Source organism: Barbatula barbatula, assembly GCF_947034865.1.
Source record: "Barbatula barbatula genome assembly, chromosome: 3".
Classification (NCBI taxonomy): Eukaryota; Metazoa; Chordata; class Actinopteri; order Cypriniformes; family Nemacheilidae; genus Barbatula; species Barbatula barbatula.
Window position 1 is genome coordinate 76699 of NC_136764.1, and position 16547 is coordinate 93245.

A 16547-nucleotide genomic window follows, 5' to 3' on the forward strand; every position below is an offset into this window, starting at 1 on the left:
TGCTGTGCTGTGATTGGGTGAGTTTCTGAAGGTCAAGGGGTTTCTCCGTGGTTATGATCCAGCTTTAAAAAGGCTTACGTGTTATGTTTAGTCATGACACTTAACTGGATTTTGCCATAAAGAGGTCAATGCTTAACACTGTAAACCTCCACCTCCTAAGTTTATGAACCATCAATTAAAATCAAACTCAAATCGATTAAACAGACACAAATGAATGCGTTGAAGGGTTTAACATCCTTTAAGCTCAATACTGTATGTGCATGATTTGGTAAATATCAAATCATGTTGTGTAAATGTCTCGTGTAATAGTTCCCTCAGTGTTCTTATTGTAGAAATCTGGATCTGGACGTCATGTGTTCACGGTCCAGAAGATGCTGGAAAAGCTTACAACAGCACATTGTGATTCAAGTATTTTGTCTTTTGTAATGTCATGTTTTTTTAACCATGTTTTTTGGTAAAAGCATGCACATTTTCATGAGGGAGAAGTAAACATCTTGTGTGTATGAAGTGTAAACAACATACTACTACATGCAAAACAAAAAGCATTTTTGTGATCACACGAGATCTCGCTCACATGGTTATCTGCTCTTAACTACAACAAAATAAAAATCATACCAAAACATGAATATGTGGTTCAGCCAACGCACGTAGACTCATCACTTCATGTATATTTTTAAAACAATGAAATACAAAACAAAATACTAAATATTGCTTAACTTTAATGAACATAAGTAAACATTTGGCTTAAAAGGAGGAAATGTCTACTCCTGGAAAAAGACAAGTTAACCCTAAAACAGCGCTCTAGCTAGAACCAAAAGATTGTCATACTTAAAATTAAAACATGTCATCACTTCAGACACACCTGAGACATCAGCAAACTTCTGAATAAAGTCGAGAAGAAGCTGTTCTCTGTGTCGTGCTGAGCGCTTGCGTAACTAATAAAGTTTTGTCTAAAAGTGAGAGTTCCCTTTCTGTCGGTCTCTCGACGTTGTGTCGAAGCCGACAGATGGGGTTCGCCCTTGAGAACCAATCGTCTCTGACTATTTTGAAAAGGCCAATGAAAATTGGCGAATGAAATTTGCATGCCGGGCTCCGCCCCCGGAAATCCGGGTATAAAAGGGGAGCCGGCGTGCCCATTCATTCACCTTTTGTTCTTCGGAGCCTTCGCATCTGATGACATTCTTCGAATTGCCGATTTCTACGACGCGGTGCAGCGGAGATTCCCCTGGGCGTCCTGGCAGTTCCTGAGGTATTTTTCTAAAAGAGCAATTTCCTCAGCGTGGCATTGCCCGCTGATCTCTTGGGTGCAGTACACTCATCGAGGACGGGGACGGACACGGTGGTTGCCGCAAGTGTTCGGGGGTCCGATCGCTGTGGCAGCCTCGTGGATTCGTCCTGCCCGCACGGCGCGCGGATGGCTATTCAGACGTTGCGTCACTGCGCGCGGATGGCTAGTCAGACGTTGCGTCACTGCGGGCGGACGGCTATTCAGACGTTGCGTCACGTTGGCTACGTTCTGTCAAGAGCAAGCCACCACCTCGTTTGCTTCCCGTTCTGTGACCGCAGCGGCTACGGCCCTGCCGTCAGCGGCGGCGAGCAGCGAGGGTGATGTGGGGATTATCGTGAGCGTTAATCCGTCAGCCGGTCGGCTCGCGGACCGCTCGCGCCCCGTCTCGCTTGTTTAGCAGGTCCCCAAGGATGGTCCTAAGCCATCTTATTCCTCAGCCACGCGCTCGGACACGAGCCGTGGAGATGAGGTGTCTCTTGCAACATCGGAGCGCGACCTGCTGGCATCAGACTCTGGCGATTCCCTGAAGCTCCCTCCCTCGGGAGGTCGAGCACAGGTGAGAGCAGACGTCAAGATGTCAGCCATGCTCGCTCGGACCGCCGTGAGCGTCGGGTTGCGGTGCAGCCCTGGTGCTCGCGGCTGGGTACTCGCACATTGGGCCCGGCTCAAGTGCCAAGTTTTACCGAGCTGCATAAGGAGTTCAGTAAGACCTGGAGCGTCCCTTTCGGCGCGCTTCCGTCTAGCTGACTCTATCGCCCTCTCTTCCCTCGGGGCGGGGAGGCAGCTAGGGACTATGTCAATGCACCCTGGGTGGAGCATGCAGTCGCGGGTATCCGCAGACGGCGGCCACCTGGGGGGCTTGACCTAGACTCACCGTCCAGGGCATGTAAGGTCTCAACATCTCTGGTGTTGAGGCTGGCAGTGCCGTGGACCAAGCTGCCTCCACTCTTACGCATGGCCTTCCTGCAGGCCAGGGCGCTAAAGAGAGCCCCACGGGGTAAGACCGACCCAAGTAGTGCCGCCGCCGACTGGCCCTCCGGGGACCGCGGTGGCAGCGCAGGCTGGGTCGGACGATGTCCACATCAGTGGCCCGGAAAGATGCCTCGGACCCAATCTTGCGCAGGGGGGCGATGTCGAGAAAGGCCACTTTCCCGACTCCCCTCTCGCAAGGTCGGCTGATTGGTGGCGCTGTCAAGGACTGCTCCAGCAGCCTTTTGACAGTGTAGAAACAGACCGGCCTGCTGTGACCCGGCCGCCTTTCGGCCGTCGAGGTCTCGCACGTGGTCTGCCCCCAGCAGCCCTGGCCTTCTCCAGCGTCGACTCCGGTTCTGGTGCCCCCGCAGGTGGCCCCCCGGAGGAAGACGTTGAGAGGAGGACCACCTAGAGAGATTGAACCATCGGGCCCGACCCAGCCTGGGTTGCTGGATGGTCGGACTGGGGCGGTCCCTGCCGCGTCCCAAACACCTTCTGGGCCCCTTCGGGGGCCTAGTGCCCGCCTTCTCACAAGGAGAGGTCTCTCTCTGGGTCCCACTTGCAGCCGCTCTCACCCTCTGAAAGATGGTGTTCGGCAACTCGACGTTGCGTCGTGGCGGCACGCAATGACGAGTATAAAGCAGCCCTCAGCACTCTCGCTTCGACGGTGCGTCGAGCTGCGCCATCGCCTGGCAGGTGATTTAGCGGAGCCGTTCCCCCCGGGGAGACCAGCACTGCTAGTCATTGAACCAACCCCCGCGGGTTGATGAAGTAGATCGCAGCCCCCCCTGTGAGGTCTCTGGGTGCTTGGTTAGCATTTCAAACCATCACGGTGGCTGGGAGTGTGGTCCGTCTCGGCATTCGATCCAGCTCGCCAGACCTCCGCCGGACTTCAGGCATCCTCTTACCTCAGCAGAGGCAGGGATGTTCCTGTGCTCCAGGCCGGGGCTGCCACCCCTCTGGCGAAGGCGATCGAACCGTCCCCTCGGCCGAGATGTCCAGTGGCTTCGACAGCCGCACTTCATCATCCCCAAAACCAGGGGTCGCTGCATACCTTGAGCAGCACCTTGCAAGGGTGCCGTTCGGGAGGCGCAGAAGCGCGTCCTGGTGTCTGTCAGACGCCAGGAGTGGTTCATGACAACTGACCGCATACTCTCATGTACAGTTTCCCTCGGCACTGTCGAGGGGCTGGCATGTCAGTAACGGGTCAGCCGGGAAAAAGAGAGCAGCTCTCCCTGGCGCGGAGCTCCCCCTTTTCCTGGTAGAGAACTCAACACTGTCTCCATGACGGTGTGCTCGCTCACGAGCACGCACAGTCAGTGCTGAGCTGCTTGAACTTTCAGGCAGCAGCCAGCGGTCCCCTGAAATCAGTTTCAGAGGCTCCTGGGCATGGTGTCCTCGGGGGTGGCCTGTCCCCCTCGGGTTGACGCACATGGGACCGCGACAGCACTGACTACAGAGATGAGTTCCCTGGAGAGCGTGGCGCACTGGCAGTAGGCGTATCGTCATTACGCCTGCTGCCGTCGCATCCTAACCCCGAGCAGGTCTTGAGGCCGGTCGTGGAACGACAGACGCCTCCCTACGGGGTGCGGGTGCGGTGTGCAATGGGCGCGCAGTGTCGGGTCGCTGGACGGGCCCCCGCCTGCGTCGGCAGATCACTGCCTTCAAGTTGCTAGCTGTCCTGCTTGCACTGATGAGGCTCCGGCCTCTCGTGCAGAGCCAGCATACTGGCCCGGACAGCACGACCGGCGTAGCGTACTAAACCTCAGGGTGGCACTCGCTCGCTGCAGTCATCGCAACTCGCCCAAAACGCCTCCTCCCGTGGAGACAGCAGGTGGCAAAGCCCCTGCAGGTCACAGGCCCACCGGGTGTCCTGAACCAGACAGCCAAGCGCTCTCTCGTCAGTTGACACCCCGTGGGAAGTGATGACTCCACCCCTGCGGGCTGGCCTGGGTGTGGTTTGGGCGGGCACAGGGGGACCTGTCGCCTCCCTGAACACCACCCAGTACCGCTGGGCATTCCTTGGACGAGGACCCCCTCGACACGGAGGCCCTAGCGCGCAGCCTCCAGTGGAGACAGCAGGTGGCAAAGCCCCTGCAGGTCACATAACCACCGGGTGTCCTGAACCAGACAGCCAAGCGCTCTCTCATCAGTTGACACCTCGTGCGAAGTGACGACTCCACCACTGCGGCCGGCTTGGGTGTGGTTTGGGCGGGCACAGGTGGACCTGTTGCCTCCCTGAACACCCCCCAGTGCCGCTGGGCACTCCCTGGTCGAGGCTCCCCCCTCGACACGGAGGCCCTAGCGCGCTGCTGGCCGCGGGACAAGCGGAACTACGCTTCCCCCCAGTGAGCTTCATTGCGCAGGTCCTGTGCAAGGTCTGGGAAGGGAGTATCAAGTGCTGCTAGTTGCGCCTTACGGGCCCAACTACACTTGGTCCTCGGAGCTGATACTCCTGACGACAACTCCCCCTGGCCAAATCCCCTGACGAAGGGCCTACTCGCAGGGGATGGACACGTTGTGGCGTTCGAGCCGGACCTCTGGGTCTGGCTCCTGGATGGGACGAGGAGTTCCTGGATGACCTACCCCCCTCAGTGGTGGAGACTGTCACTCAGGCAAGGGCCATGCCCACAAGGCTGGATGCCTTTAAGTGGCGCCCCTTCTCGTCCTGGTGCTCTTCTCGAGGAGAAGACCCGCGGAATTGCTCGCTCAGGAACGTGCTGTCCTATTGCAGGAGAGGCTGGGGAGTAATCTCCCCTTCCACATTGGAACGTGGGTACCCGCTGTCGCGGCTATCACGTACCAGTTGCTGGTGAGCCTCTGGGGCGGCATGACCTGATTATTAGGTTCCTCTAGGGCGCGAGGGGCTAACGCCTCGTCCGCGCCCCGTACCCTCTTGGGACCTTAAGGTGGACCTGTGGGTCCCCTTTTTTCGGGCCCTGCCGAGAGCCCCTTCCTCGTTCTGCGAGGGGGGTTGGCTCTCCTGCTGGGGCTCGAGTCCATCCAGAGGGTGAGGCACCTGCAAGCATTCCGTGTCCACCGACTGCCAAAATTCAGGCCCGGTGACTCTCACGTGATCCTGAGACCCCGGCCAACTTACGTGCCCAAAGTTCCGCCGCCCCCCTTTTGGGAACTAGGTGGTGAACTTGCAGGCGCTCCCACACCGGGAGAAAGACCCAACCTGTACGTGGGGTGTCCAGTAAGCGCATTGCGCCTCTACTTGAACCACACAGAGGGCTTCAAGGCCCTGAGCAGCTCTTGTCTGTTTTGGAGGTCAGCAACGGGAGTGCTGTCTCCGAGGAGAGTTGTCGCGCCGGATCGCACACGCCGTCACTACGGTGTGCCGATCCTAGCCCCATGCCCATTTAAGTGACGGTACACTCCGCTCGGGGTGTGGCCTCCTCGTGGGCATCGGCTAAGTGCGCCTCTCTGGCAGACATCTGTAGAGTTGCGGGTTGGGCTACGCTATACCTCGCAGAGGCTTGCAAACCTCCGTGGGGAGTCGGCAGCTCGAGTCTTGCCAACAGGTGAGACCAGCAGTCGTGGGGCGTACGCCTGCGCATAGCGCCTTTCCCCTTCTTAGGTGGATCAGTGCGCTATGGGCTGCCTCCCTTCTTTCCCCAAGGGTGAAGAATAGGCAGTCCGTCCTTCCATCAATAAGCACTCAGGGCGGCGGGCTCGGCGGAGCAGCCCGGCCGCCTATGGCCGGGTATCAAGCTGAGTTATTACATATAGCTCTAACCGGACCTAGTGCCCCACACGTAGTAACCCCCCACTAGGGTGGTTCCGTCTGAGATGTCGTCATGAGATGGTTCCCCACGTGGCAACCCATGACCTCCCCCAGGTGGACATCCACCTTGCGGCATTCCGCACATACCTCCCATGAGTTCTCCCCTATTTGGTGAGACCATGTTGGTGTCTCCACTGTATTCCCCCCCTAGGGTGGGAAGTGGTCTCCGTAGCGCACGTCCTCATTGAAGGAACAGCGCTTACCCAGTAGCCCTACGACTGGATGGCCCTTGCCAATGGGGCCGTCTGAGTTGGCAGAGGGCAGGGGCTACTCATCTTTGCCAAAAGCTCTGGGAGCCCCTGCCTGCCCACTGGAAGGTTACAAATTTCGCGATAGCGCTCACGTGTGGCTCGCCCAGGCCGGTCAACGTCGCTTCGCTAGAGATTGTGACGCGGCTAGTGCCGTGGCGTTTTCCATAGGAACCCCATCTGTCGGCTTCGACACAACGTCGAGAGACCGACAGAAAGGGAACGTCTCGGTTACGTATGTAACCTCTGTTCCCTGATGGAGGGAACAAGACGTTGTGTCCTCCTTGCCACGACAATAGCCGTCCGCTGCAGCAGTCACGAGATGCTCTCAGGCTCCTCAGCACAAGAGGTGAATGAATGGGCACGCCGGCTCCCCTTTTATACCCGGATTTCCGGGGGCGGAGCCCGGCATGCAAATTTCATTCGCCAATTTTCATTGGCCTTTTCAAAATAGTCAGAGACGATTGGTTCTCAAGGGCGAACCCCATCTGTCGGCTTCGACACAACGTCTTGTTCCCTCCATCAGGGAACAGAGGTTACATACGTAACCGAGACGTTTTCCTTTCGTTTTTCAGTTTTCTGCAGAAACATGTTTCTGGAAAATGTGGGGTACTCCATGATCAAGATTGAATTATGGGATACATTGTCTATCACCTCCTCCCGATGCATCCGCGATTAGAGGAACGGAGCGAGAACACATCCGGGGTTGTAAACTGTCCTTGGCTACATACATGGAAAACTTACTGTTATTATTCATGTGACCCAGGAATTAACCCAAATGGGCCGGACCTTCTTTACACAACCAGAGAATGTCCAGAAACTGAACAGATATTAGAATCATTCAGAGGCTCTTAAAAAAGAATCAGACACGAGAGGCTATTTACTCCTTTAATGAGGAGATTCTTTACAGGCATCCTATTAAACGCAACACTACAGCACATGTCTTACACAGAGTCGTGGCAAATATATTCAAGATTTTAATTGATGTCACACAGTTGACATCACATTGACCACATGCTCTTTTCCACATAAACCCTATTATTGAGGTTTCTGTAGCAACAGTCTGGCTAATTTAAACATTTAATGAAACTGAGCAGTGAATGCAGACAGCAGATGTGTTGAAGTTGGTGTTGTTGTTGTTATGTGATGGTGAGGGAGTGTTGGGTCTTCTTTTCCTATCCATCCTCCTCCACACAAGCGTTGTCTGTCTCAACATCCTCAGATCTGAGCACAGACACAAAAAACTATTTACATGACAACACTGTACAGAAACAACATGTTTTAGGGTTAGGGTTAACATATTGTAATTAATATCCAAAACCCCCAGCCCCCTCAAAAGGATCTCTCTTTAACTTAGTTTAACAAAGAAATGTCCGATTTACATCTTGCTCGTAAATTTTGTCACAATTTCCGTTCTTCATTCTTATAGTCATTCTCACATTAGCACTGAAATGCTGGTTGTGACCACTTTAACATTTAACAGTAGAACGACCATGAATAGACAGATGAAGGAGTAAATGAATAGATGGATGAAGGAAGGAAGTTCCTAACAGAAGATTAGGAGTTTAAAGTCCTTACAGCTCACAGCTGAGAACACTCACACACTTCAACACTTCTCCTTTAGATGAAAACCAAAACACGCTTCCATGACAAAGCTCTCGCTAAAATGAATACAGTACACACAAAACATGATGTTTGATAACTAGTGAGTTATCTCATTTTGGAATTAAACTCTTCAAATAGAAACATCATCCCTTAAACAATAAAGGAATAAGAAATGTACAACTACACCTGAAAAAATGAGAAAGTTGAAAGCTGTGATCCGTGACATTTGTCTCTGTTTGAAACATAACATTGCCACATGACACGACACAACTGACATTTCCTAAGAGCTGAAATAAGCTTACTGTAATGATGTCTCAACAAGGCAAACACACATGAAGTTCATGAATCACCAAACAAACAGTCTAATGTCTCTTACCAGGTAGTGAGTGTACAGACAACTACAGACAAGGCGGCCAAAGGCTGAAAGAAGAAAGATTTAAGAGAGAAGCTCTATGAAGCAAGCAAACGAGAGCTACGTGTCATCTAGGTGTCATTCAACATGTCTCTACGCTGGTGTGACCGCAGATGTGGCTTTGGCTTCTTCAGTTTCAGCCTCTTTGAAGAACACCTCTGACAGCAGAAAGGCCCAGAAGAAAACGGTCATGGATGTATTGGCCACCACGATGAAGATCATTATAGGATGCAACATGCTGTCGTTGTGCTGCGCGTGTCGGTTCCAGATTACCTCTGCGCTGATGTGACGGCAACTGAAGAGGAGCGAGACAGTAATCTCTCACAGACACACACAGATAATCCCGCTGTACACAACCACACGCTTTCACTTCATAACATTGACAACAAATGTGTTTGAAAGAGCTTACAGATCTGCCCAAGACATGACGATCAGGGCGTTATTCATGTCTCTGGATATTGAATATAACCCGCGTCAGAAGGTTTAATCCTCAATGTAATCTTGTGCCAGACTTCATCTCTCCTCTTAATCTAAATCCACAGATGACAGATGGTTATGATATACAGAGTTCATCTATAACTGTACACAACTTGCTGCAGTAAACACATAAAGTCACATGTACAGTGAGGGAAAGCAGGATTTGATCCTCTGCTGATTTTGTAAATTTGCCTGCTTACAAAGAAATGAAGGGGCAATAATTTTTATAGTAGGTTTATTTTAACTGATAGAAACCGAATATCAACCAAAAGGGAAAATGTATATAAAGGTTATAAATTGATTTTCATTTCAGTCAGTGAAATAAGATTTGATCCCCTACCAACCAGCAAGAACTCTGGCTACACAGATTGGTTATGTGCCTTTATGGACCACAGATTAGTCCTGTCACTTTAAGAAAGTACTCCTAAAACCAAATATGTTTTAAAGGATTGAAGACCTGCACAAAACTTGAATAGGATACAGACATTTGCAATAATCTGTCATTTTTACTGCAATTGATGTGTTGGTCATTAGGGATGTAAGGATTTCACTCAGCTCAGATTCATTCAGTTTACTTTTACAAAATGAGTTGAGACAATTAGAAATGAACAACTGCCCTTTTATTAGCCTTCTTCTCAAATGCTGCACATTTAAAATATATTTTATGTCAAATAACAAAACTAAACTGAATTTTAGAACAGTCAAATAAAAACGATAATAAAAATCCAAAAATCTTTTCAAAATAAATAAACAAACCAAGAAAAATCTGCATATCCACGGTTTCCAAGTTTGCGGTAAACACAGCGACCCCTGCTGCTCAGAACATGGATTACAATTCAAATAACATCTCAACCGGCTTGAATCGTCACATAATACAATCGATTGTATCATTACATCCCTACACATGATCATATACAGAGGGTACGTTTATATTTGTCTTCAGCATCTGATCAGATCGGATCTATCGTCTATTTGGGTGGTTCGGTTGCAAGTGACAGCGCGACGTTTCTTTAGTTCCTTACAGGGCCGGATTGGGACTCATTTTCAGCCCTGGAGTTTCATGCCTTAGACCGGCCCACTTTAGTTTACGACTGACTATATTAAAATAATGATAATTAAAACCTAAGTCTGCAATAGCGCACTGTTCTCTACGTCAGTTTCCAGAGCTTTCTTCCTTTTTATTCTGGCCTTTTCAGCGCCGCCTTTGCGCTTTCTGTCATCCATTTTTATTTCTGACGGTTTTTTATTTTGAGCAACTTGCAGTGTCGGGGCCAGGGAGTCAATAGATAATCACGTCATCATTAACCTGCAGGCTGCGCTCTGAGTGGGGCTGCGAAAAAATATGAAATAAAAAGATTAGGGCTGCTGTGATTGAAGGCAGCCTAGGGAAAGCCACATTTCAACCGTGCCATGACAATACCGGCCCTCGCGGCCAAAAAAAACTGACCGGCCCACCGGGAATTCTCCCGGTGCTCCCGATTAGCCAATCCGTGGCTGGTTCCTTAGATTATCATAAATCAAAATTCATATGAAATATTGAATCATAGTAATCTCACCATCACACTACAGAGTGCATGAGGGACTGGCCTGACTGCATGGAATACAGCATTAAATAAATATATTAGATAACTGCAGATCACAGCGTGAATAAATAACTTCAACAGCTGCAGCGGCAATAGTGGTGTTCAATGAACCCAAGAGAGCACACGTCACTCCTCTCTTCATTAGGTTTCATTGGCTCCCTGTAGTCGCTTGCATCAAATTAAAGACTCTGCTCCTGGCCTACAAGACCACCACTGGTTCGGCACCCCATATCTTCATTGCTAATGCAGACGTATGTACCCGCCCGATCCCTACGCTCTGCAAAAGAACGAGGTCTTGTGGTGCCGTCCCAAAAAGGTAAAAAACTCACTCTCACGTACCTTCACTGAATCGGTTTCACTTATGTGTAATGATCTGACCGCTGCTACAAGATCAGCAGATTCTGTTCCATCTTTAAGAATCGTCTCAAAACAAATCTCTTCCGTCAACACCTGACCGATCACTTCTGCCTTCTATCTCTTTTAAAAAAAAACGAATAAATATTTACAACGTATCTCTGTTTACTGTGGTAGGCTATAATGAGACTACGTTTTTGATTGCTCTTGTGCTTTTTATTGTTCTTATGTTGTTCCGATTGCTTCCATTGTTTACCCCATTAGTAAGTGGCTTTGGTTAAAAGCATCTGCTAAATGAATGAATGTAAATGTAACTTAATACATTTTCCGTAAATACTGTGCACAAATTGTGATGGAAATGTTCTAGTCTTGCTTCATGATATGTCTATGTTCTGTGTTTTCGGAATGTTATCATGTTTTTCTCTATACGCGTCATATACGCGTTGTCCTCGAGCAAAGCACAAGACATTCTGTTTAAGATAAGGGGTCCTCACGTATTGTGTGTGGGAGGGGTGTCACGTTTTAATCATATATATACTGATGCAGATTAAACGACAATAAAATCCTTTGCAAAGTACTTCCCTTTTTCTCTGTGTATTAGGTTTGTCAAAGTTGACTCAACCTAGATTAAGGAATAAGAAAATTCCACAACAATATCATCGGTTAAGCTCTCACAATCGTTTCTCTATAGGTGTCCTCCTTATCTGTCCTAAATATAATGGTGTTCATAACAAAACCGGAATGATAAAACATTCGTCATTTATATTTACATCTTCAAATGTTAACTCAGGTGAAGGACGCCACTAGGGGTGAGCAGAATGACCAATAATATTTCATGGTAACAATATCCCATTATAATTCTATATCTTCTACCTCTTTTTTCTTAGTTTTCTTTCATTTATTTATATATTAGAGTTCATTTGAATGCTCAACATAGTTATAATGTAAGCAAGTTATGGAAATGTACTAAAGATATGAAATAAAGTTCTGATAATGAGATTTATTGTTGATTTATATTTATCTTCTGGCTATATCATATGTATACAGTAGGAAGAAAGATAACAAGTATGAATATATCCACAAACAATGAGTGTACAGTATATGACCGGTGTTATTAGCTGGTGTTCATGGGGTCTGTGCTGCACAGAACGTTCCCCTTTGGTTCCCTTTTAGACATTATTTTTTTGGGAACCAGACAAAGGCTGTTTTTTAAATAACCAGAAAATAACGTTATAAGTTTACATTACACTGCGATCTGATCACAATGTGTCCTCGACTACCTCTGGATCAGGACCCGCTGATCGGATAACATACCAATCAGAAGCACGCTTACACTTGTCTTTTCAATGTGTATGTGGACGATATCCAGATACAGGTCGCATGTTAATGCCAAAGGTAAATGCAGCCAGAGACAGACACACAGAGAATCTGATTTACATTAATTCTGAAGCTTTTATCCAAAGTGACCTACAGCTGATGTACATGTGGTGTGTGTGTGTGGGGGGGTAGAGTGCGTGCGCTCACAGGAAAGTCCTCTGAGCCACAGGAACAATGACAACAAACTGAAATGAGTCATGTGAAGCTCCTGACAGTACACAGTGACACAGGTTTGCCTCTTTAACATTCCAGAATGCTGCTGTGCTTCTACAGAACAGAAGCACTGAGGGTCTTTACTCTCAGAAGAACACAAATCCGATCGTGTCTTTCTCAAACACAGAACGCTATCACGCTGCAGCTTCTCCTCAGCAAGCTAAAGTTCTCCGCTGGTTCTCCTGCTGCAGGAAGTACTGACAGAAAAGCCCTCGGACCTCTTCAGCTTGAGGGTCGTCAGCAGAGGGCGACACCTCGTCGGCGGGCTGAGGGCTCTCCTCGTGACGCACCGCCTCCTCCCACCTCCTGTCAAACTCATCACCATGCACCTCGCACACGTTGTGGAGGACGCAGCATGCCAGGATCATGGTGGGCACCACGTCCATGCGGCAATCGTTGCGCTTCAGCAGGCACTGCCAGCGTGCCCGCAGCCGCAGGAAGGCCTCGTCCACCACGCCCCGCGCTCGCTCCAGCTTGCGGTTGAAGGCCCTCTGTGCCGCAGTGAGCTCACCCGATTCTGGGTAGCTCTTCAACAACCAGCCCTTCAGAGGGTAGCCAGCGTCACCCAGCATCAGGTAGCCCAGCGGCCGGCCCATGAAGTTCAGAGGCGGGTCGCGCAGCAGAAAGCCACCGCCGTCGCATGCGCGCGCCCACAGGGTAGAGTTCTGCAGGATGGCCGAGTGTTCGGTGCTGCCCGGGAAGCCAGCGCACACGTCCCAAAACTGACCCAGACCGTTGACGGCGCCTTGCGTGACTACTGACAGCCAGCCGCGGCTGTTCCAGTAGTTGTCGGTGTTGCTGGACGGCGCAATGATGGGCACGTGGAGGCTGCCTACCACACCCACGCAGTGAGGGAAGCCCCAGCGGGTGGCGAAGAGTCGGGCGGCGTCCTCCAGCTCGTGCTCGCTGGGTGTGCGGAGGTAAAGCGGCCGCAGGAGCAACACGATGGCGTGGCACACATCCCGCACGCACTTACAGACGGTTGAACGGCCCACACCAAACAGGGTGCTGATGGTACGGTACTCCACGTTTGAGGCCAGCCGCCACAACGCCACCGCCACCCGCTTTTCCAGGGGCAGCGCGGGGCGGAGCCGGGTGTCTTGACGATTTAGGCGGGGCTTCAGCTTACCGCAGAGGAGAAAGAAGGTCTCTTTAGTCATACGAAACTTTTCCAGCCAATCGGAGGGCTGGAACTCTCTCATGACCACCCTCTCCCACCAGTCGGTGCTCTCGATGTTGCTCCAAACGCGTGTGGGACGCGTGGGTATGTCGCTGACAGGCCGAGAGGTTTGGGCGATCATCATCTACAAGAAGAAAACGCTTCGGTTTAACAGCACGGCTCACCAATAAAAAACAAACACGCATCACATGTTTCTTATTACGGTGTCATCTGGTCAATAAGGGCACGTAATGTCTATAAAATCTTTTAGCTACAGGATGAAACCTTCTCCACCTCCTAACTGAGGATGTCATCAAGCCCTCTTACTCGTCATGTTGATGGAATCATGTGATGCTCTGTGTTTTCTCGAACTCCATTGACTTACATTGTATGAACAATTATCTTCTTTTGTGTTTCATTGAAGTAAAACTCATTTAAAGGGGGAATAAATGAACGACAGAGTTTTGACTCCTTACGTTTCTCTTAAACGTGTAAACTCTTTGCATTTAGTTTGAAATGCTTTGTAAAGACTAACGTTCCCTCTCTTTTATACAGTTCTACTGCTGTACCGTTGCCATGAAATACTATAGAAATATAGACAATACGTCATGATGTCGTTGTACTTTCTTCCTTTTGAGCGTAAACATGTTTCACCGTCATAAACATGATGTAACACCGGCGATGTACAATGATTATAAGCGTTTGTGAAGAGAAGAGTTCATGTTTACCATCAGCATCCTCTTGTGTTTCTGATGGAAATACTGTCTGTGAGCCACGCGACGCTGCACCTCGCGTCGCCGCTGCGCGTCCGCGCTCGTAACGTCCCGCCGTCGCTTCATCAGCACGTAACTAAGCGTAAACATTAAAGAGCGAAGCGTTGCGTCGTTTGACATGTTTTCAGCGCGCGATCGAGCTCTTTTGTAGAAGCGCGTGCAATGATTTGATTACAGCAATCCTCACGCGACTGCCCCAGAACTACCTCGCGCGCGGCTCCCTCTCGTGTCACGTCACGCTGCAGCGTCACCTGCTGGACTGGCGGTGGAACTACAACCGTGAACACTGTGGGCAGTTTTTTAAAGACGCTAGGACACATTTCTCAGCTCTTAGGTCACTTTTGCAAAACTCTTCACACAGTTCTCCTAACCAACTTTCAGCTTGGCAAAGCAGTTCATTTCATATTCAAAATGCTCTACAACTACCAAAACACTTCATTCAGGTCTCAAATCAACTCATTCTTCCAGAACACTAGCAAAGGTTGACAGCCGACAAACACACTTTGTCATCCACAAAACAATGACCTAAAAACACTAACAACATAAACATAAACATAAACATAAACAATGACCTAAAAACACTAACAACATAAACATAAACATAAACAATGACCTAAAAACACTAACAACATAAACAATGACCTAAAAACACTAACAACATAAACAATGACCTAAAAAACACCAACAACATAAACAATGACCTGAAAAACACCAACAACATAAACATAAACAATGACCTAAAAAACACCAACAACATAAACATAAACAATGACCTAAAAAACACCAACAACATAAACATAAACAATGACCTAAAAACACCAACAACATAAACAATGACCTAAAAAACACCAACAACATAAACATAAACAATGACCTAAAAAACACCAACAACATAAACATAAACAATGACCTAAAAAACACTAACAACATAAACATAAACAATGACCTAAAAACACTAACAACATAAACAATGACCTAAAAACACTAACAACATAAACAATGACCTAAAAAACACTAACAACATAAACATAAACAATGACCTAAAAAACACTAACAACATAAACAATGACCTAAAAAACACTAACAACATAAACATAAACAATGACCTAAAAACACTAACAACATAAACAATGACCTAAAAAACACTAACAACATAAACATAAACAATGACCTAAAAAACACTAACAACATAAACATAAACAATGACCTAAAAAACACCAACAACATAAACATAAACAATGACCTAAAAAACACCAACAACATAAACATAAACAATGACCTAAAAAACACCAACAACATAAACATAAACAATGACCTAAAAAACACCAACAACATAAACATAAACAATGACCTAAAAAACACCAACAACATAAACAATGACCTGAAAAACACCAACAACATAAACATAAACAATGACCTAAAAAACACCAACAACATAAACATAAACAATGACCTAAAAAACACCAACAACATAAACATAAACAATGACCTAAAAAACACCAACAACATAAACATAAACAATGACCTAAAAAACACCAACAACATAAACATAAACAATGACCTAAAAACACTAACAACATAAACAATGACCTAAAAACACCAACAACATAAACAATGACCTAAAAAACACTAACAACATAAACAATGACCTAAAAAACACCAACAACACAAACATAAACAATGACCTAAAAACACTAACAACATAAACAATGACCAAAAAACACTAACAACATAAACATAAACAATGACCTAAAAAACACCAACAACATAAACATAAACAATGACCTAAAAAACACCAACAACATAAACATAAACAATGACCTAAAAAACACCAACAACATAAACAATGACCTGAAAAACACCAACAACATAAACATAAACAATGACCTAAAAAACACCAACAACATAAACATAAACAATGACCTAAAAAACACCAACAACATAAACATAAACAATGACCTAAAAAACACCAACAACATAAACATAAACAATGACCTAAAAAACACCAACAACATAAACATAAACAATGACCTAAAAACACTAACAACATAAACAATGACCTAAAAACACTAACAACATAAACAATGACCTAAAAAACACTAACACCATAAACAATGACCTAAAAAACACCAACAACATAAACAATGACCTGAAAAACACCAACAACATAAACATAAACAATGACCTAAAAAACACCAACAACATAAACATAAACAATGACCTAAAAAACACCAACAACATAAACATAAACAATGACCTAAAAAACACCAACAACATAAACATAAACAATGACCTA

The 16547-nt window shown here is 47.6% G+C and overlaps 1 protein-coding gene across 1 annotated transcript; it reads right to left on the reverse strand.

The window, feature by feature from the left end:
- Positions 1-9398: 9398 nt before the first annotated feature.
- Positions 9399-14536, reverse strand: LOC306892346 (uncharacterized protein). The gene is made up of 2 exons (XM_079453389.1): positions 14207-14536; positions 9399-13623 (listed from the first exon to the last, which is right to left on the reverse strand). The coding sequence occupies exons 1-2, from the start codon at positions 14369-14371 to the stop codon at positions 12472-12474; spliced, it is 1317 nt and encodes a 438-aa protein (XP_079309515.1). The 5' UTR covers positions 14372-14536; the 3' UTR covers positions 9399-12471.
- Between the last annotated feature and the right edge of the window lie 2011 nt (positions 14537-16547).

Bases quoted from the DNA above. Each gene is read 5' to 3' on its own strand.
- LOC306892346 (XM_079453389.1), bottom strand. From the start codon at position 14,371: ATGTCAAACGACGCAACGCTTCGCTCTTTAATGTTTACGCTTAGTTAC. The intron at 13,624-14,206 runs GTAAACATGAAC...TTCTTCTTGTAG, and splicing joins AACACAAGAGGATGCTGATG to ATGATGATCGCCCAAACCTC.